This window comes from Tursiops truncatus, chromosome 11, assembly GCF_011762595.2.
Source record: "Tursiops truncatus isolate mTurTru1 chromosome 11, mTurTru1.mat.Y, whole genome shotgun sequence".
In the NCBI taxonomy this organism is placed as follows: domain Eukaryota; kingdom Metazoa; phylum Chordata; class Mammalia; order Artiodactyla; family Delphinidae; genus Tursiops; species Tursiops truncatus.
The window spans coordinates 94,284,056-94,307,688 of NC_047044.1; the positions used below are offsets into that span (position 1 = coordinate 94,284,056).

The 23,633-nt window shown below is 34.4% G+C and overlaps 1 protein-coding gene across 1 annotated transcript in view; it reads left to right on the top strand.

Annotated features, from left to right (window-relative positions):
- Positions 1-21,883, top strand: part of LOC117314287 (NKG2-A/NKG2-B type II integral membrane protein-like) — a 34,940-nt gene extending 13,057 nt beyond the window's left edge. Inside the window, exons 6-13 of the mRNA XM_033867033.2 lie at positions 2,771-2,844; positions 4,079-4,819; positions 5,211-5,309; positions 5,793-5,846; positions 6,373-6,524; positions 8,435-8,535; positions 8,857-8,973; positions 20,762-21,883. Of these exons, the coding sequence (XP_033722924.2) occupies positions 4,633-4,819; positions 5,211-5,309; positions 5,793-5,846; positions 6,373-6,524; positions 8,435-8,535; positions 8,857-8,973; positions 20,762-20,888 (837 nt within the window). The 5' untranslated portion in view covers positions 2,771-2,844; positions 4,079-4,632 and the 3' untranslated portion in view covers positions 20,889-21,883. The remainder of the gene's footprint in view (positions 1-2,770; positions 2,845-4,078; positions 4,820-5,210; positions 5,310-5,792; positions 5,847-6,372; positions 6,525-8,434; positions 8,536-8,856; positions 8,974-20,761) is intronic.
- The last annotated feature ends 1,750 nt before the right edge of the window (positions 21,884-23,633 follow it).

Sequence of the window (23,633 nt, forward strand, 5' to 3'; positions counted from 1 at the left end):
ACCATTCTTGCAACCCTGGAATGAATCTAACTTGATCACGGCATATGATCCTTTTTATGTATTGTTGCTTCAGTTTACTAATATTTTGTGAGGACTTTTGCATCCATATTCATCAAAGATATTGGCCTGTACTTTTCTTTTTTTTTGTAATATCTTTGTCTGATTTTGATATCAGGATGTTGGTGGCTTCCTAGAATGACTTTGGGAGAGTTCCCTCCTCTTCAGTCTTTTGGAATACTTTGAGAAGGATTGGTATAAGTTCTTTGTATATTTGGTAAAATTCCCCAGTGAATCCGCCGAGACCTGGACTTTTATTTACAGGGAGTTTTTTAAAAAATTACAGATTGTATTTCTCTTCTAGTGATCATTCTGTTCAAATTTTCTCTTTCTTCTTGACTCAGTTTTGGCAGGTTGTCCATTTTTAAAAACTTGTCCATTTCTTCTAGGTTGTCCAATTTGTTGACATAAGTGTTTATAGTATTTTCTTATGATTTTTTGTATTTCTCTGGTATCAGTTGTTATTCCTCCTTTTTCTTTTTTTTTTTTTGTATTTGGCTCCTCTCTCTTTTCTTCTTGGTGAGCCTGGCTAGAGGTATGTCAATTTTGTTTATCTTTTCAGAGAAACAGTTCTTGGCTTTATTGATCTTTCTATTGTTCTTTATCTCTATTTTATTTATTTCCTCTCTGATGTGTGTTATTTCCTTCCTTCTGCTGACTTTGGGTTTTTTTGTTCCTGTTTTTCTAATTCTTTTAGGTGGTAGCTTAGGTTGTTTACTTGAGATTTTCTTCTTTCTTGAGAAAGGCCTGTATTGCTGTAAACTTCCCTTTTAGAACTGCTTTTGCTGTGTCCCATAGATTTTGTAAGGTTGTCTTTTCATTGTCATTTCTTTCCAGGTATTTTCTGATTTTCTCTTTCATTTCATTCTGACCCATTGGTTTTTAGTATCATGTTGTTTAGTCTCCATGTAATCATTTTTTTTTTCTCATTTTTTTCCTGTGGTTGATTTCTAGTTACATATGGTTGTGGTCAGAAAAGATGTTTGAAATAATTTCTATCCCTTACATTTCTTGAGGCTTGTTTTGTGTCCTACTATGTGGCCTATCCTTGAGAACGTTCCATGTGCACTTAAAAAAGAGTGTGTATTATGGTTTTTTTGTATGTAACATCCTGTAGACATCAATTAAGTTCAACTGTTCTATTGTGTCATTTAGGATCTCCTTTGCCTTATTGCTTTTTATGTCTGGAAGATCTGTCCAGTGATGTCAGTGGGGTATTAAAGACTCCTACTATTATTTTATTCCCATCAATTTCTCTCTTTACGTCTGTAGTGTTTGTTTTATGTCTTTAGATTCTCCTAAGTATATTGGGTGCATACATGTTAACAAGTGTAATATCCTCTTCTTGTATTGATTCTTTTATCATTATAGAGTGTCCTTTGTCTTTCATTATGAACTTTGTTTTAAAGTCTATTTTGTCTGATATGAGTATTGCTACCCATAGTTTCTTGTCATTTTCATTTGCATGTGCCATTTATCTTGTGGTTTAAGCCTTCTTTTCCTCCCCTTCCCATTGTTTGGTTAGGTGATATTTTTAAAAATTACCTTTTCTTGAACTGCATAGTTTGACTTGGGTTTATGTCGTTACATCAAATATTCCTAGTGTAGGGCTTCCCTGGTGGCACAGTGGCTGAGAGTCCGCCTGCCGATGCAGGGGACATGGGTTCGTGCCCCGGTCCGGGAAGATCCCACATGCCACGGAGCAGCTAGGCTCGTGAGCCATGGCCGCTGAGCCTGCGCGTCCAGAGCCTGTGCTCTACAACGGGAGAGGCCACAACAGCGAGAGCCCCACGTACCACCAAAAAAAAAACTATATGTATATATATATATATATATATATTCCTAGTGTAATACAACTAGTCATGATTGGAGGATGAATTCATGAGTGATATAATGAGTAGTTATTTAATATTTCCACCTATGTCATGGTGATACAGTTTAATATTGTTTGTGTTTTATCCTTTCAAGGGGCATTTATTTTTAACAGAGGAAATCTGCAGATTAAATTATTTATTTAATAAGAATAAAATGGAACGTAAGAACTAGGGCAGAGAAATAGAGATGGTATTTTGAAAACGATGGACTTTGTGCCAGGTAGAGTATGGTTGAGAATGTAGAAATTCCTCAGGATAATTAGTGACAAATATCCTTAAATACTTGTTGAAAATGGGATTATGGCTTTTAGAAATTCTTCCATGACAATAGAAATGAGATAATAATGGATATGAGGAAACAGTGTATGTACTGCCAAGATTTAGCAACTAGTTTAAAAGTAAAACTTGAGGTATTTGAAGTTTGCAGTGTTCATGATTGAGATGGAAATAAGATAACTGCAGGGTGGCTAAGCCGCCATCTCCTCAGATCTTGTAGAATGTGAAAACAATTTCTCAGAGACATTTGAAAATGGAAAATCTAAATGACACACTTAGAGGTCCATTTGTCCTTTCAACTGGAGCCCAAAGTCTCCTAGTTTCTGGAGGTTTGTGATGAGGTAAACTGTCTTCAAAATAGCCTATGTGTGAGAATTTCCTGTTCAAACCTGAAGTGACACATTGATGAGAAATCAACTTTTTCCACTCTTGTTTCACTCTGAGCCTTCACAGGGCAGTCTGTGGAGGTCACAGACATTGTTTATTCTTGTCCTAGATTTATGTTTTTAAATTTCTTCTTTTAATTTTTTCAATTCTTCTTTAAATTTCTTCTTTCTACCCAGCTATAGCAGGCCTCTTTTATGAGAGTAACCTGACCTCCCCACTAAAGGATGCACAACTTTCTGGCCAACAGAAGGTATGTGTCCCTCCTCTCCTGTCTCTCTACTAGACCACCTCACTTAGTGGGAAATAACAAATGTTAAATGTAATGCAAGTGAGGTACAATTAATATACAACAAAATCAAAGTAGAATATTGGTGTTTTTTTAAAATAATTCAGGGTAAAAAGCAACCATAAAACGTGAAATATGTTGGAAGATTTCTCAAAGTATTCAATTTATTGTCTGTAGGAAGTTAGTCAATTGCATATGCACTTGCATATTTGGGTTTATAAATCAATATAATATTAAGTGAAACCCACGGACATCATGACAGGGAACAATTACTTTGGGATTTTATAATCAGTAGAAGGTGGTTTTTTTGTATAATAGTATGTTAATATCTATTTTGCTCAACCTTTATAAATAGATTCTTGGAAAGGAATTCATTGCATAACAAAAGCCAAACATAATTCCTCATACGTGTACTTAGACTCAATAAAAGCAGCCTGATTTTATAACAAAAATCAGGATGAGGTAGCTTCCTAAATGCTAATTTAAACTTAATTGTAAGTAATGAAAGAATTTTTTAAAAAATTGAACAAACACTGCAAAAAAATGTACCATGCTAATTAAAGACACTCCTGCTTAATAAATTACTTAACAGGGTCTAACTGATATGAATTAGAAATAGTAACATAGAAATTGTGACTAAAATAATAATTAAAACTGATACTTGTTGAGAACTTGTAAGTGTCAGGTTGAGTGCTCAGTGTTACATGCACTGTATATTACCTATTCTTATTTCCATTTTAGATTAGTAAGATAGGTTACTAGATACTAAATAATCTTTTAACAGTCACACTCTTGTAAGTTTCAAAGCCATAATTTATTTCCAGGTCTTTCTGACTACAGCATCCATTGACTGAATTATTAAGTTATGTTATCTGGATTTTTTTATAAGTAATTTTTATAAGTAATTACCATCACTTATACAACTAAAATGACCTTTACTAACTTTGACACCTATAGGATCTTTCTGGAAGTTTGAATTAACAGTGTTCTTCCATAAATTACTTATATTTGTTTATTATTTTGTGGGTTCATATCTTAGCCATTAAGTCAATTATCGATTACTTTTACAAACTAAGTATTTTTTAGTCTTTTTCTGTTGTTTTATTTTCAGTATTGTCTAGGTTATATATAAGTTTAGTGTATCATGTAACATTTTCCAATACATGAAGTATTTCCTCAATTTTTAATGTCTTCTCAGAACTCCTCAACCATTCAAAATAACGACCATTTGGTAACACTTTTCATAAGTAAATGTAAGTCACCAAATAATGTAATTTAGTGTAGGAGATTGTTGTACATGCCAACATTACTCTTTCCCCATCTTTAAAATACTCTATCTTTAACCATTACTGGATTTCAAAATTATCATAAATATAGGTGAATCTCTCTTTTCTAATAAAACATTATAATTTTAATACAAGCATTATAATGGTGTTAAAATATTTCTGTGGAATCTGAGTAGGATATTATTAGTCATGAACTTCTTTACTCCTCCCTAATTTATTGCTTTTCATTGTTTCAACCAAAAATATATTGTCAAATGTAGAATAACTTAAAAAAAAAAAGTATTCTACCATGAGACACTTGTTTAAAGCTCTAAGGAATTTAGAACCAGGCCTTAAGATTGTTCTACTGCGAAGTGAGCACTAGACTCTACCCCGCCCATTTTACTGTACTAGGGATCTCATCTTACATACACCATTCATTCCTAAGTACACTTAGAGCACTGTCTGACATAATTCAGCTGCAGAGATGAATAACCAAGGAGTAACCTATGCAGAACTGAAGGTAGCCAAGAACTCAAAGAGGCAGCAAATAAAACCTAAGGGCAATAAAAGTTCCATTTCAATAACTGAGCAGGAAATAACCTATGCAGAATCAAATCTTCAAAATGCTTCTCAGAATCTTCGAGGGAATGACAAGAACTACCACTGCAAAGGTAAAGCATTTAATAGTCACATGATGGAACTGTTCTAGGATATGCAGTTGGAGTACAGAGGTTGGAAAAAGAGTAGGGGATAAGTTCACATATTTTTCATTTTGAGGAACAGAACTTAAAGTTGGAGATGGGATTCTAATGTGAAACTGGAGGACTACTTTTATTCTGGCATTGCTGTAATTTGTAGTCTTTGATCAACAACTCATGAAGCGTTATATATGCTGAAAATGCAAAGGTATATTCTGAGAGAAAGATTATAGTGGTAGAAATGGGCTTGGGGTCCAAGTTTATATATATAACTCCCTGTTTATGTGGGTTCTCTTGTTTGTAAACTTTCTAAACAACTGTCACCATCACTCTTTTCTCAGTGTTTCCTTTTCTTTCCCTGCAGATTTACCATCACCTCCAGAGAAGCTCATTGCTGGGGTTCTGGGAATCATCTGCCTTGTTTTGATGTCCAGTGTGGTAACAATGATAGTTTTTACTCCCTGTAAGTAGATTTTTGAAAAATTGTAAGGGAACTTTACACTTTAATGATGGTCAGTGCCTCTAAACACTTCATAATATTATGGAATGGGCATCTCATTAAAATGTATGCATTTAGACTGAATGTGGAATGGTTATTCTGAATTTGTCAAAAGTATACAACACAATAATTACAGAGAGTATGTATATGTATATCCTGATTTCATAACTCAAAAGCATGCTTTAGGATATTGAAAGATCTTACTGAGAAATACAAATTAATTCTTGAGATTGGTTAAAACAAATACTATAAGAGATGGTGATCTGTTCCTTCAGGCTTTTGAAATAGTTTTTCAACCAAATCTTCATTACTTAATTTTTCTTGGTAAAATCAATTTTATTCCAGATTATTCTAATCCTAAGCAATAAACCAAATTTTAACTCAGAAACTACAATCATTATGATTTATTTAGATCAATATTAACTTTTATAATGATTAATTTTGTAGCTACTGCAATACGGGAGCAGAATAACTCCTCTCCGATAAAAAGGCTCCAGAAAGGTACATAATGATTTTCAAAGTTCTGATATAAATACAGTTTGTATTTTGTCTCTATCTTAGGCTAGTGGAAATAAGAATAGATTTTGGGGTTGAACATAAATTACAAAATATGGCAACAAATATTCATAAATAATGATTATAGGAGAGTGTTTCTCCCTATGCAACAATATGATCACCATACCCACTGTTGCCACTGGCTCAAATTTCCTCCCTCTGTAATATGATAAGAGACAAATAATTTTGCTATTCTAAAACAGAGGTTTCATTTCTTGATTTTCAGGACATGTAAAGAGTGGCTATTTCTGTGTGTGTGCTTTATACGGAGACATAAATTGGGGGGTGAGAGACTGACACTTCTGTGAATGTATGAGTGTGGTTTGTTTTATATGCACCAGCCTTGAGGGTGCATAGATGTGTTTTATATATATACACACATATATATTTATACCTATGCATATATGTAAGTTAGTTTTCATTTTTTTTAATTCAAATTGTTTTTAGATAATAATTCACAATCTTTCTTCAGAATGTCATGCTGGTCATTGTCCAAAACAGTGCTTTACATATTCCAACAATTGCTATTGTATTCATTTGGAAAAAAAAACATGGCATGAGAGTATGACGGCCTGTGCTGCTAAGAACTCTACTCTGCTTTATATAGATAATGAAGAAGAAATGGTAAGATACTAAATGTTGCAAACACTTTGTTAAAGGCTTGATTCAGTCAATATTATATTTGCTAGGATTCACTTGCGGTTTTGTACATATTTGCAGTTTGTTTAAGGCCTATTAATGTTCCATTAAACAACAGAATACAACTTTATGATATTCTATTTATATTTTTATACCATTAATACACGTTTGATAATTTCCAGTTCTTGCTTTTCATAAAAAAAAACATGTTTCTACAAATGCTATTATTTTCTAAAATAAACTGTGCTATTTAATTTTACAATATATAAAGGAAAATAAACATATCATGATTTTGCATATTGATCACAAAATGTATAGAACCATGTAATTGCATATCAGATCGTGGAATAGAAGTTTCCACTTCATAGCAGCCCCACTCCTCTGTATTCTCTCATCACTTCTCCACACTTCGTGTATACCCACTGTCCTGACTTTTGATATTATAGAATCTCTTTGCTTGGTTGTTGTTTTTGTGTGTGTGTGTGTGGTACGCGGGCCTCTCACTGTTGTGGCCTCTCCCATTGCAGAGCACAGGCTCTGGACGCGCAGGCTCAGCGGCCATGGCTCACGGGCCCAGCCGCTCCGTGGCATGTGGGATCTTCCCGGACCGGGGCACGAACCCGCGTCCCCTGCATCGGCAGGTGGACTCTCAACCACTGCGCCACCAGAGAAGCCCCTCTTTGCTTGTTTTTGAACTTCATATACATGGAATCATAGAGTATGCATTTTTCTTCCTGTCTCCTCTCACCCCCATATGCTATTTTTGCAATTCATCCATATTATTGCATTTATGTGTAGTTTGTCAATTTCCACTGCTCATTATGTAAATATAACATTTAAAATCCAATCTACCCAATGTCTCTGGTTACAGATGGAGTCTTATGCCCTCAGATATAAAGAGGCTTCCTGGGTTCAGTACTTTTAGTCATGGGATCCCCTTCGCTGGTCCCACCTCCACCCCTACCCCCCAACTCTGGTATCTCTCGGTGGAGGGGGAGGAGAAGCCCTTACTCTGGCTGCTTCTTGTTAGCAGGTGTCCTGCTGGATCACCTTGTAAGGCTCACCTGGTGTCGCCCACAGGATTCCCCTCAACACCAAGGAGGAATGGCTAGGCTGGGTGTTGGGAAGCAGCAGGCCTAGGTCACTTTCTTCGGTTGGGTGGTGGATATAAGATGCCCCTAATAGTTGTTCCTTAACCCCAGGGTCGCAAACCATTTCACCTTTCTCTTTCCACCTTTCAGAGTTCTCCTTGACTTGCGTCTTTCATTAGTTCCAGTGTTTACAGTTGTACCTAGCTGGGCGCAGCTGAGAGAAATGAGTCTCTGACTCCTTGTCTGGTCCCTTGGATTCTAGCAACACAGAAACAGAGTGATTGGGGGTTGATCTAGTCAAAGAACGGTGTGAGCCCCAGGAAACCAAATCTTTGGCTTTCGTGTCACTTATTTTCTCAATTTCATTCCCTTAATTTCCTTCTAAAACCGAAACTCTGAGAAACATAGAGGAGAAATCCATTGATATGGTCACAGTATCCTGAGAAATGGATGTCACAGAATCTAAAATCTTATTTAAAGCCTTGTTATGTTAGTTTTGACAACATGGGTAACAGTTGAATTACATGAATCAGAATTTTCCTTATTAACCTAAGAAAAACAGTGAAACTGCTAAGCATAACTGTTTGAGTTAATTTTACATCAAAAGTACTGACCTTGGTTAATGTATTTGGCAGTATTAAAACTTTGAACTTTAATATATTTTTAGTGTTAGATGAGACTCTTAACACTCATTTTGTTCAGAAAACTAAGGATCCTATGAAAGAACACACTACTTGCCTTTGAAAAATTAATAAAAATCTTTCATGACGACTATTTAAGTGAAAATTCTTTATTTTGGGCTAGAAATTCCTGATGTCCCTATCAATTATATCATGGATTTCAGTCTTTCGTAAAGGCCGTGATCATCCATGGATGTGGCTAAATGGTTCAACTTACAAACTACAGTAAGTTTTTAAAAATAATACTGTATAGAGGAGGAAAAGATTAAAAATAAAAATTTTAAGAATAATATTAAAACATTTGTTTTAGTTGAATTATAGAAAGATGAAGGAGGATGTTGAAAGTTAATAAAATGTTGATATAGTTATTAAAGAATGGGCTCCTCAATAGCCCATTTCCCTAATAACAAGCTCTTACTAAAATTATATTAAAATATCATTACCCATTTTCAAACTATCTTTTATTACAGTGACATGGAAAATGCTATTGTTTCATGAGTTGTCCTCATATGATATAACAGAATTGTGCATTTTTTTCCATTGCAGTATAACAGACCGATCACCTGATGAACGTAACTGTGCTGTGCTCTATCCACATGGCATTAAATCAGACAGTTGTGAGCGTCCACATAGATATAATTGCAAGGATCAGCTTGAGAAAATGTGAGTTTGGATGCTGTTGAGTAACTTTAACTTTTATGAAATGGAAATAATATTATGATTGTATAAATTTTAAAATGAATTATATTGAAATATAATATGCACACCAAAAAGTATAGATATCGTTACTTTTGTGTCTGGCTTTTTTTACTCTACATTATTTTTATGGCCTTCAACCTTTGTAAAAGATCGCATGTTGTGTGAGTCCATTTATATGAAATATCAAGAAGAGGGAAACCTATTCTAGAGGCAGAGAGTGGATTGTTGGTTACCAAGGGCTGAGCAGAGGTAGGATTGGAAAATGACTGCTGATGGTTACTATGTTTCTTCTGGGGGCGATGAAAATGTCTAGAGTTTGTTACTGTTGATGGTTGTAAACTCTGTGAATATACTAAAGAAAAAAAATCACTGATTTATACACTTTAAGTGGATACATTTTATGCCATGTAAATTACACCTCAATGAAGCTGTTTTTAAAAAAAATCCTGGAATTATGTTTGGGATTGCATTTAATCTTCAAAGTAATTTGTAAAGATAGTCATCTTTACAATATTGGCTCTTCCAGTCAATATCATGCTTTATCTCTCTATGAATTAGGTTTCTTTAAATTCTCCCTATTATATTTTGTATTTTTCTATATTGAGTTCTTAAAGATACATTGGTATTTCACTCTCATGCTTTTGTAAATGACATCCTCATTTGAAAATTTTTAGTAAGTTTTGCTGCTGTAAACAGTAATACAATGAGGTTTACATATTGGTCTTATAGCCAATGATTTCTCTGACTTTATGTATTAATTCTGTCATTTCAAATATATAGTCTTCTGGATTTTTATATAACAGCTCTTGCATTTGTAAATAATCACACTTTATTTCTTCTTTCCAGATGCAATTTTTTTTCTTGACTTATTTTTATAGGCTAGGATTTTATTTTCAATGTCGAATAGAAGGTACAGTAAAGGTTCTATATGTATCCTTTTCTATTTTCGAGGAAAAGCTTTCAGTATTTCATCAATATGAGATTCATCTTAAGGTTTTTTTCATCATAAGTTTCTCATATGAAAACAGTTCCATAATATTCTCATTTTTCAAACAAATTTTATAATCAATTGACGTTACATTTGTATTGTTTTTCCATCAGTTGGAATGATAAACGTTTTCTCTGTATAATGATTATGAAGTAAATTACCTTTATTTCTTTCATATGTTAAACCAGTCTTGCATTTTGAAGTAAAATCACAATGATCATGTGTTGTCCTTTTTTAAAAAATCAATGCATATATTATATCTAGGTCAAGCTGAAGTTTTTCTTTATCTGTGTTCCCAAAGAAATTTGACTGAGTTTTCATTTACGTTATGTACTTGACAAGTTGTTACCAAGGCTATTTTTAGGAAGCATTTCCTTTTCTTTTACCTGGACCTTTGTGAAAGAGTACTGCTACGTTTTCAAGTGTTATTATTCACTACTAGTGCCATCTGAGCTTCTAGAACTTTTTTGTGGGAAGGTTTATATAACGAACTCAATTTCTTTACAATATGTGTTAGGTTTACTCAGGTTTCTATTTTTTGTGATGCATTTTGGTAATTTTCAATTTAGGATTTTTCTATTTTTTATAGATACTAAAATGTTTTCATAATATTGCTTTTTTTATCTGTAAAAACCACATGGTATCCCCATATTTATTATAGACATAAAAGACTTGTTTCTTCTCAAATTTTTTTTTTTTGGCCACACCGCATGGCTTGTGGACTCTTAGTTCCCTGACCAAGGAATGAACCCGGGGCCTCGGCAGTGAGAGCGTGGTGTCTTAACCACTGAACCATCAGGGATTCCCTCTCCTCATCTTTCTTTCAGCAGTCTTTTATCAATTTTATTAAATGTTTTCAATGAGAATACATTTGGCCTTGTTCCTCTCTATTGTAATTTTGTTCTTTGTCTTGATTTTGTACTATTTATTGTTTTCTTCCTTCTACTTCATTTGGTTTTAATTTCACCTAAATTTAGCTTTTCCATTTTTAGTTTCTTGTGATGCATGCTTGGATTTCTGCTTTGTTTTGTTTTATTTAGTTTGTAAGGTAAGCATTTAAGGCAATCAGTACTTCACAAGACAGACATTTGGTTTTATATTTTCCTTGTAATTCTTATAAAAATTTTGAACGTTCATTGTGGTCATTTCTATGGTCCATCTGTTACTTAGACATTTATTACTGAATTTAACACCATATAAGGATTTTCAAAGTTTTGGTTATTGACTTCTGCATATAGTAAAGAGCATTCTGTTTGGTTAGAAAACTTTCTGTGAAGCTAGAAATATTCCACATCTTTGTTAAAAGTGGCTGGTGTGAAAGAGGAACCAATATTAAAATATTATTTTTTTAACTAATTAAAATTGAATGCCCACATTTCAAGTGCCCACTTGCCAAACTTGCCTAGCGGCTACTGCAGTGACACCACTTCTATATTTTTATATGAATATGCTTGGAAATATGATTTATAGTGTATTTTTTGAAAATTTCTATGTAAAAACATATGAATAGTCCATACTAGTATATAGTATATGTTCTACACATATGTTTTGATTAGTTGTCTAGTTTAAATCTTTCTTTAGCCTTACTGATATCTGCTTGTTTGTAAGCAGTGAGAGAGAATCGTTTAAATCTCTATTTGTAATAGTTCACTTTTTTCAAACTTATGTTGAACTTGTATTATTAAGTACATAAAGATTTTTTAGAAAACATTGCTAATAGTTTAGATACTCTATCTATCCTTATGAAACATGCTTCATCATTTCCAATACGGCTCTTGCCTTCTATTATAACAGTATACTAACTATAGCAATTTTCTACTGGCTTGTGTTGCATGGTATATTTTTCATCTTTTTACTTTCCTCTTTCTTTAGGCCTTTGTTAAAGGAGTTTCTCATTAAGATAGTGAACAGTTATTTTAAATATTCTTAGAATTTAAATTGGAAGTTACTCTATATTTAACATAATTTTTAAATTATTATAAGATATATTTACATATATTATTTATATATAAGTATGTATTGTATGTATATATAATTAATTAAGTATAATATAGTTATCCTTAATCAGAGATGAATGCTACCATTTCTTTGAACTCCACTTCTTTTGTTGTTTTCTTTTTATCTTTCACAATAACTATTTTAACTATTTTAACTATCCTCTGTTGTCAGTTTAATGTTTTAAATATTATGTTATTAGTGCCCCACATTTTACAGCATAAATTCTTAACTCAGTAAAGTCTAACAAATTAATACCTTTACCCTTTCTCGAAAAGTGAAAAGACATAACTACCTTCTACCTTTATTTACTGCTTATGCCGTATTTGCTCCCTTGAATTCGAATACAAATATGTATTTTAAAATTTGAAACTTTATTGTTAATATTTTGTCGACTCGATATCCATTAAATATATCCACATAATTCTTACAACTCTTCTTTCCCTTCTGCATATCCAGGTTTTCACCTAGAATAAGGGTTTCTTTTTTTATATATACATCTTTATTGGAGTATAATTGATTCACAATGCTGTGTTAGTTTTGTTGTACAACAAAGCGAATCAGCCATATGCATACATATATCCCCATATCCCCTCCCTCTAAAGCCTCCCTCCCACCTTCCCTATCCCACCCCTCTAGGTGGTCGCAAAACACGGAGCTGATGTTCCTGTGTTATGCAGCTATATCCCACTAGCTATTTTACATTTGGTAGTGTATATATGTCAATACATCTCTCATTTTGCCCCAGCTTCCCCTCCCAACCCTGTGTCCTCAAGTCCATTCTCTATGTCTGTGTCTTTATTCCTGGCCCGCTGCTAGGTTCATCAGTACCATTTTTTTAAAAATTCCATACATATGTGTTAGCATATGGTATTTGTTTTTCTCTTTCTGACAGTTCATTCTATATGACAGACTCTAGGTCCATCCACCACATACAAATAACTCAATTTCGTTTCTTTTTAGGGCTGAGTAATATTCCATTGTATATGTATGCAACATCTTCTTTATCCATTCATCTGTCAATAGACATGTAGGTTGCTTCCATGTCCTGGCTATTGTAAATAGTGCTGCAATGAACATTGTATGAACAATGTATATTTGCATTGTTATATCTTCTTGATGAATAACTCTTTTATCATTATATGCAATGAGTTTCTTTAGCTCTTGTTACCATTTTTGTTTAAATTCTATTTTGTTTGTTATAAGTATCACTACCCCTTCTTTATTTTGGTTTCCAATTCTGTGGAATATCGTTTTTCATCCCTTCACTTTTAGCCTAAGTGAATCCTCAAAGCTGAAGTGAGTCCCTATACGTATATATGTAGTTGGGTCTCAGTTTTCTTATCCATCCAGTCACTGTATGCCTTTTGGTTGGAGAATTCAATCCATTTACATTTAAGGTAATTATTAACAGGCAGGCACTTACTTAAGCCATTTTATTGTTTTCTGGATCTTTTGTAGTTTCCTTGTTCTTTTCTCTTTCTCTTGCTGCATTTGTTTGTGAATTGATAATTTCCCATAGTGGTATGTTTTGATTCTCTTCTCTTTATTTTTTTGTGAATCTATCATAGGTTTTCACTTTGTGGTTACCTTCAGGCTTAAATAATACATGCTATAGACATAACAATCTATTTTATGCTGATAACAACTTCAGTTGCAAACCAAACCTTACCTTTTTACTCTTTTTATGTTTTTCATATCACAAGAAGGTAATTTTTTTATATTGTGTGTTTAAAAACAAATTATTTTTGCTATAGTTATTTCTAATATTCTTTTCCTTTAACCTTTATACTATTTCAGTATTAGAGTATTCTGGATTTGACCTTGACCAATGTCCTGTATATTTTCTAGGTTCTCATGTTACTAATTAGCATCCTTTCATTTGAGGTTAAAGAACCCCTTTCAGCATTTCTCATAAGACAGGTCTAGTGATGATGAATTCCCTCAGCTTTTGTTTGTTTTTTTGAGAAGATCTTTATCTTTCAATTCTGAAGGACAAATTTGCCAGGTTGAATATTCTTGCTTGGCAGTTTTTTTCCCCGGCACTATCCCACTCTCTCCTGGTTTGTAAGGTTTTGCTTGGAAATCTCATAGCCCTCTAGGAGTTCCCCTGTAAGTTACTATCTTCTTTTTCTCCCGCTGGTTTTAAGACTATCTCTTTGTCCTTGATTTCTTTTTACAGTTTTATTATAATGTGTCTTGGAGAGAATCTCTTTAAGTTGATTTTGATTGGTGACTCAGGAGCTTCATAAATGTGGATATCAAAATCTCTCAGCAGACTTGGGAAGTTCTCAACCATTATTTTTTCAAAATAACTTTCCACCCCCTTGTCCCTCTGTCCTCCTGGAACTCCAGTAGTCTGCAAGTTGGTTCTTTTGATGATATGCCATATATCATATAGGCTTTATTCACTTTTTTAGTTGGTCTTTCTTTGTTCTCCTCTGACTGGATAATTTCAAAGGTCTTGTCTTCTAGTTTACAGATTCTTTCTTTTGCTTGATCCATTTGGTGTTGATGCTTCCATTATATTTTTGTTTCATCTATTGTATTCTTCAATTCTGTTTAGTTCTTTTTATGATTTGTATCACTTTGCTAACCTTATCATTTTTCATTTATTGTTTTCCTTACAGTGTTGAATTATTTTTCTTTTTTTCTTCTAGCTCGTTGAGCTTCCCTGAAACAGCTCTTTTGAATTCTTTATTGGTTAATTCATAGATTTCCATGTCTTTGGGGTTGGTTGCTGGAAAATTACTGTGATCCTTTGGTGGTGACATTTTTCATGCTTCTTGAAGTTTTCTATTGCTGTCTTTGTATTTGAAGTAGTGGCCACCTTCTCCCATTTACTCACTGACCTCAGGAGAGAACTACCTTCCATCAAAACTGCTAATGATTCTGAGGCTTTTTAGGACCTTTTATGGATGCACCTGTTCCACACTTTGTGCTCCCTCTTGTGGCAAAAGTTTTAAGTTTTTATACCTTATCTTAATTTTGCAATGAACCAGGCTGGATGCTGAAAGCCTTTCTTTTGTTTTCACAAACATGATGTTAAAGTTCATGTTTGTGGTCTCTTGTTGGCCTTCAGATTCAGACTAGGTTTCTGCACATGCTCACTAGCCATCTGCCAAAGCTCACTCTCTATGCTACAGTTGGGAGTGCCCACAGGGAGGCAACTACAGGGTGTGGGTGTTTTGAGGTGAGGTGAGCTTATTACTGAGGGTGCCTGTGGGCCAGTTGGGCGGATCCAAGTGGCTCATAGGCAGGTTTCCTGATGGAGCCAGTGACACAGTTAGTAGGATCTGCATCCTTTTAATGCCCTTTTAGAGTCCTATTTGCTGCTATCTTAGACTCTTCTCAGCCCCCCAGTTATACATATGATTCAGTGCCCTGGGTGAGGCATGAGAGAAATCAGCCTCTTTGGCAGCCTCCCATATAGCTGAGAAGGCCGGGTGCTCACTCACACTCTCTTACTTTTCCTAGTGGAAAAACCATGGGCCAAGAAGGTCTCTCTTGGCCCTAAAACTGTGTTTCCATGGAGGAAGGGTAACGTAGGTAAAGTCAGGTTGCTCCTCTTATCTTCTCTAACGCATCCAATCTCATATTCTTTGCTCCAGTGGTGTGGTGGAACTTCTTCTCTGGAAGCCTGGACCTCCACAAGGGTTCTTTTGTCTGTGAGTGATTGTCTAAGACATTGTTTTCCAGAGGTTCCCTGAAAGAGGGAGGAACTGGAGCTGGTTCACAGGCAACTGCAGGGTCCACAGATGGGACTGAGTTCTGTATCACTCAATTTCAAATCATATAAAGTGGAAAACACCAAGAATAGTCCAGACAGTGTGGGTGAAGAGCATGAAGAATATATTTTGTCATTAGTCCGAGGAACCGAACCAAATTCTGGAAAAAAAAAAAAAGTCTATGAATATATTGAACAATAAATATGTGGTTGCAGAGGTAATATTACAGATCCTAAGAAAAGAATAGATTATTCAATAAAGGTGATGGAAAAAATCATTTCCCTGTGGAAAAGTATTGAATATCAGAGATCTAATTATGAAAGACGTCCTCACAAGTTTAACAGAAAATACAGCTGCAAACTTCAAAACCTTTGGTGAAGGATACACTTCTCAATCAAATTTCCAAAAATCCAAATCATAAATGCAAACGATGCTGTAAAGTAATAATTAAATAAGTAAATTTATTATCTGGACAGTAAAATATATTATTAAGATTGGAAAGATACACCCAGACTAGCACAGATTATACAATCAGTGAGTGGTTTGCTGGATCGGGCTCATAGCTAATCAGAAGAGATTATTGTTAAAATTTCAGGAATTTTGAAAACAAGCTGTTAAACACAATCATTACTAAAATTCAATTATATAAATATAAATATTGTAAATCATACTAACAATAAAAGTAATAAATACTCAAAACTCATTTTTAGTTATTTTGCTAAATTTACTATACTTATGAAGTTATTTGCATCTATCATATCTGGTTGTTGAAATACTGTACAATGTTGTACTACTATAAATCTCTTCCCTTCTCAATTCTGCATTCAGTGGTATCAGGTTAGTAGCTTTAAATTTGATTATGGTCAGAGTACTTACACAAATAAAATTGGCAAACTCTACCAATGAGATCTTCCCCACCACCATAGAGTGGGTTTTTAAACATTTACTAATTTACACTGGGTGCACTTAACAATAGATTTCTATCTAGAATATACAAAGAACTTATGTAAGTCCATAAAAAGGCAACCGATTCAACATAAAATATGTGAAAAGACAATTCACAGAGAATTAGACCTGAATATTCCTTAATGATACTATTATAAAAGTTAAATGTAAGTAATTATCATGCAAAGGCAAACCAAGACATCCTAACAAAATTTTGTATTCACGATATTAGAAATATGAAAAGATTGTAGATTCCAAATCATGGATATGGTGTAAAAAAATGGAAGTTCTCATGTACTTCTGCTTGGGGTGAAAGTAATAACAAGTTTTGAAAAGCAATTTGTCAATATTTGTGAAGTTTTGAATATACTTATACTAGTACCCCAAAACTGGTAAGTACATAGTCTAGAAGAAACACTCCTGTAAATATGGTTAAGGAAAGATATTGAAGAACATTCAAGACAGAATTTTGAGTGATAATAAAAATGAAAAACAGGAAGAATCTGAATATCCTTAGAAAAGAAAATAGGTGAAAATATTGTCCTATATTCATAGAATAGACTATATTTTATGAAGAAAGTGAATAAAATAGCACAATATTGAGTATATCAATATTAAGGGAGGTCAAAAATACAAATTTGAGCCAATATAAATAATTCTAAAAATACACATTATACATTGTTTATGTCCTTTTTAAAAATACATGCAAGACATAGCCGTATGTATTAGATATAAATAAATAGGTAATAGGGATCCTCTAAAGGGAAAAGAGGGAATTAAATTATGAATGAGCAGATAAAAATTTTACATCTATTCATAATATATTTCCTAAGCTTGATAGTGGGTACATTAGTGTTTGTCATATTATTCTTTAAGCAAAAATTATTATCAATAAGGCAATTTAGAAATGTTTCAGAATATTTATATAAACTTAGAGCAACAGAAGACTTTGTAGGCAACCCAGTACACCCCCTAATCAATAAATAAAAGACTAGAAATATTTATCTACGTAACATAACAATTATGTCAAATAAATAATGGAAAATATATAAAACTCATAACTAATGTTTGATGAGCACTTATTATGTACCATACATTATTTTATGTGCTAAAGATACATCAGTGAAGGAGACAAACTTCCTGTCCTTTCATATTTTATATTCTGGTGAGGAAGAAATATAAAAAGCAAAATAAACAGGTTAGAATAAATGATACAAGTAAAAATAAGTTACATTAAGAAATAAAACATATTAATAGTGTGTTCAGGAAAAGAAACTCTAGAAGATAACATTTGACAGAAGTTAAACGAAATAATGAACTTATCTGGGCAAATAAAATTCATATCTGTCGGAGCAGAAAGGCCAAAGAAATAAACGGTGTTGGTGAGGAACAATAAAAAGAACAATGAGTCTAAAGAGGGAGAAGGAAGATGAAGAATAGGTCAAGAGAGAAGAAAAGTTGATATGGACCTAGTGCTTGACCACTTCTGAGTATTAAAAAAACAGAAATGAGGTACACATTTTTGCAAGTACTTTTTAGATGGTTTTCATTCTTTTGACTGCATCACTCCGCTGAGACTGAAAATGTGAGTCATTGCTCTTAAAGATACAAGCATATATGTCTTTAATAATCTAAAACAACATCTAATTACAAGGAAATATTTGGCTTTCTGGTTTGTAATCACATCGGGAACCACCACTCAAACCCTGTTTTAGTGTAATAATGATTATTCCTATTAACCTTGAGAACACATCACGTTTGAAAATTTCTTTTTTAACTTGTCTTCTTGACATTTCTTATTAAGAGAAAATTCTGTAAACCACAGAGTATTTTTTAAACAAACTGTCTAACATTAAAGATATTTAGAAAGTAAAACTTCGTGTTTTGAATCATAAAACTAAGGCCCATGAGGTCCATTTGTATTTTAAAATAGAAATGGGTTAAAAGTCCCAACTGGCTTTACACCTTATTATGTCTATATATTAGGTCATCATCCCCTTCCTTAAACTGCTTACTCTAGTATCCTCTATATTAATGGTACCATCATTATTTCATTCAGTAAAAAATAAAAACGTATGCATCTTTCTTATCCTTTCCCTCTCCCCACTCTTTTTTGTTTTCGGGACACGGGCCTCTCACTGCCGTGGCCTCTCCAGTTGTGGAGCACAGGCTCCGGACGCACAGGCTCCGGATGCACAGGCTCAGCGGCCATGGCCCACGGGCCCAGCCACTCCGCAGCATGTGGGATCTTCCCGGACCTGGGCGCGAACCCGTGTCCCCTGCATCGGCAGGCGGACTCTCAACCACTGTGCCACCAGGGAAGCCCCCTGTCCCCACCCTTGTCTTCACCTACTGTCAGATCTAATGTCATCAACTATGTGAGTAACCTCCCAATTATTGTCATCTTCACAGTTCCTAACCTCACAGTTTTGGATAAAAACACTATTTACTTCTACTGTCCCTAACTATTTTTCTTATTTGTTCTTTATCCCCATCTGTATCAAATCTGTTGTCCTCTGAACAGGTCAAATTGTCTACCCACAGTGTGGAAACCTGACCTTGTCAATCCTTTCTTAAAACTCCTCAAAGGGCTTTTACTGACTGTATGGTGCTATTCAAGCTTAGATTATGAATCTTTCTTCTCACTCACACACACCCACTTCTTGTCCTTCCAGACTGTTCCAGGTTCCATCCATCTCCAGATATTCATAACCCCACCTAATAAACCAACAGTACTGGAGTGTGTATAGCTCTCTTTATTCATTTTACTGTCTCTTTCTTCTGAGTCTCTGTCGTTTCCATCTTCAATTCTTGGTATGTGTTAACCCCGTTCCACTTGATATCTAACATATTGTTTTAAAAAACACTCCCTCTAAATCACCTAATCAAGGACATCTTCCCTAACACCATTTCCTCATAGTCGATACTGGTCATCCATTGCAAAATTGTTATGTATAATCCTAGCTTCTCTACTACCCAGTAATTGTGTCTACCATTGCAAATTGCATATTAATTTAAAACCATATGCTTATGTCTATGCCTTTAATAGATTGTGGACAATTCGATGATAGGGATTGTGCTGTATACTTTATTAAACTATGTGTATCCATTGCCAAACAATATGCTTGACACACAGAAATCCTTAACAGATAGTAGCTCAAACAATAAACAAGAAACAGCCTTCATGAAAATACAGCAGTTTCCTATTTGTATGTTTATTTATATATTCTGTTGTGCTTTGATGTTGTTAATTCTGTGTAAAATAATGGAGAAAAAAATTAATGCAGTTTAAAAAGGCTCCAGGAGATGGGCTAACACCACAGAAGGAACATTGTAAGCTTTTAGTAGTTATTTTCAAACTCTCCAAGAGGATAATGTGAGAACTGTAGAGCTTAAATTGAATGCATTTTTATTCTTGTGTACACAAATGAATCTACTGGGAACAAATGAAGAAGCAATACATAAATTAGAATTTGACCAACTGCTATTAGGTGCATTTAAAAAAAAAAAGGTTGTGACTTGGGAGACCTTGGTTCTACCTAGATCTTCAACTAATGAGCCTTTTTCTTTGGGAAAAGTGCTGTCTTATTCCTAACTCTATGTCCTTGGGCACCTGGGATAAGTACTGTCCAAATTTCATGATATTTACACAATTCTACTATTCTTTGATATTTAAAGTACTGAAGTAAACACAAAATCCACTTGGATGCAAGATGCAGAAGTTGTAAATAGCATCTTTCTTTTTTTCCATGAATGTGGAGATTACTGCTGTGGCAGGAAGTGTAAGGTCAAATGGCAAATAAACAAGCAATCAAACAAAAATAACTAGGATGCTAATAGAAATTGGAAGTCCTCTAATTTGTAAGTCACGCATGTGATTCACTTGAGAGCAATTTTGAAAAGAGTTACTATTTACATGCTGTTTATTCTCAAATTCTAAGTTAATACCACAGGAGGAGAAAAGTTTTCAGTTTCATTATATCATATAGATGGATATTAAACAAACAATGAAGTTTTCTAGCATGGCCTAAGTGAATATAATGAAAATATTTCTTTGTGAAAGAAATGACATCTCAGTAGAATTGTTTATTTTTAGAATTACAGAAGGTTTCAACCGAGATGGGGCCAAGAAATTATTTATCCATTACAAGCTCAGGCAACTGTGTCAAGCAGTATCAGTTAGTTGCCAAGATGGTGATCTCTTCTCTTTCCCTCCCTGCTGAAGTTCAAGATTTATGAATTACCTGCCTTGTGTTCATTCTACTACAATGTACTAGTTGGCAGCATACGTTCCTTGCACAGTACGTAATACCCACTAAGTGTTCTGAATAAATATTTAGGTTCTGAATAAATATTTTTTCAAGTGTGTTTGCAGATTTTTCACTTTTTTATCACTCAGCATTTCAATTCTGCTTCACTATGCCCATGCATATCCAGACTCAGCTCTGTTTCTCCCTGTCCCATTTATTCACTTCATTGCTCATGTGAATTTTAGAATCTCTTTGTCATGTCTCTTATTAATCCAAACACATTTACATAAAAGTCAAGACTACAAAAGTTTCCCTTGGTCATGGCCATACATCATATGCTTGTGTTTCTAGGCAACTGTCCAGTAAACATCCCTGACCACATCTACTTTTAGAGTCGCAGCTTGAAGTCAGTATCCTGCCCAGAGGACTGTTTCTCACCACAAAATTGCATTGTGCCTCACTACCTTCTCCCCTTATGGTACACAGGAAGAGCTTAATACAGGCTCAGTCATGTTAACCAGACTGTTATTTACTGGCCAAGAAGGCCTGTGGATTAGGCCGTGGTGGTTTTTCTCACTTAACGAATTTAGTTTCTGCATAGTTTGTGGAAGTGGTGGCAGTTAGATGACTTGAACCCAGGCTGTTTGCAAAGCATTGTAAATTTCTAGATCCAGTAGTTTTAAAAGGTCAGATAAATATGTCCTTATGCAACCTATACATGTACTTTTGTACTCAAATTACTCTTTCTGCATAAATTCATTTTGTTGGTTTTATTCCATTTATTAGAAGGTATGTTTTCTGAAGGCAATGTCATGTCTTTCTGCAATTTCACATGTCACTGAAACATCACTACTCTTCAGCACATCCTCAATAAATGTTCCATGATGACAGATGCAAGGTGAATATATGCTTAGCATTGAGAAAGATTTTGGAATTTCTTTGTACATATTGTCTCTTTTTTTTTTTTTTTTTTTTTTTGCGGTACGCGGGCCTCTCACTGCTGTGGCCTCTCCCATTGTGGAGCACAGGCTCCGGACACGCAGGCTCAGCAGCCATGGCTCACGGGCCCAGCCGCTCCGCGGCATGTGGGATCTTCCCGGACCGGGGCACGAACCCGTGTCCCCTGCATCGGCAGGCGGACTCTCAACCACTGTGCCACCAGGGAAGCCCTATATTGTCTCTTTATACAAGTAAGTTTTTGTAACCTCTCCCCTGCCTTTTAACTTTTTTAACTCACCATCCTAACGCAGAATATATCTCTTTAAGAATCCTTAAAGAAGGATGTTAACTAGATGTTGTGGTGATCATTTTTCAGTATATACAAATATCGAATCATTATGTCATATATTTAAAACTAATATAATGTTATATGCCAATCACGCCTCAATTAATTAATTAAAAACACTTTGCCCCCCCCCCCCACTTCAAAGAAAACGAATCCTTTCCTCACTCCATCAATTGATGTAGCAGGGCTTTACATATGACACCATAGCTCTCCGTGTTCAGCTGTATCTATTTCCAGAAACTGTACCTGTAGGTATGTTTTGTGACTTTCCCACAGGACTCTAAGTTCTTATTTGAACTAAATGAAATAGTAGAATATTCAGATGTTCTGTTTCTTCCCTATTGCTATCTCTTTTTCTTGGTCTTTTATTTAAGAGACACATAATATCAGTTAAATATAAAGCCACTAGGGCTTCCCTGGTGGCGCAGTGGTTGGGAGTCCGCCTGCCGATGTAGGGGACACGGGTTCGTCCCCCAGTCCGGGAAGATCCCACATGCCGCGGAGCAGCTGGGCCCGTGAGCCATGGCCGCTGAGCCTGCGCGTCTGGAGCCTGTGCTTCGCAACGGGAGAGGCCACAACAGTGAGAGGCCCGCGTACCCCAAAAAAAAAAAAACAACAAACAAACAAACAAAAAAAACCACTAACATAAAAAATAGCTCTTCAACTAAGTGTGATTTAGATTTCCCCATAAAAAGCCCACATTCATTTCCTTTTATAAACCACATATTTTTTTTAAATGTGGTTGTAAATGTCAGCCTACATTTCACATATAGAGATCTAATTTTACTCTAAAATAGTCAATGGAAAATGTGGATTAGCTGAAAAGAATTTTGCTCAAAGACTGTCAGAAGATAACATTATTCTTTTTTCCTTCAACTTGTTTCATATTCACTTATCTTGTTTATTCTTGAACTTGTTTCACACTTTCTTGTCCATTTTTCTATCACCTACACTAAAATGTAAACTCCATGATGGCAAGAAATTTTTCCTAGATTGTTTAACATTTTCAAGGCTTAGAAAAGCACCCAGCAAATAGTTGTCACTAAAAAACCTATGTTGAATAAAATTGTTTATTGTCCAAGTTGAAACATATCAACAAATTTGCTTTCCTTATTTCCTTAGTATATTTTTAAGAATTTTGACTTTGATATCTTACTTTTCCTTAAAATTTTATGATGTTTTGTTATCTTACTTTATACTTTATCTCAATGTTTTGAATAAATGAAAATAAATAAAATATATACTGAATCAATCTTATAAATTGATATCAACTCTCATATATTATTTTTTTAATGCACACCAGGGTTGTGATTTAAGTTCCTAATTGTTCTGCATATGATGTTTTTATGTTGGCATAAAAAATTTCACAGCAGTAATTATTTAATAGTATCTCATTTCCTACTTTATCTGCAATGCTACCTCATCTGTTTTTT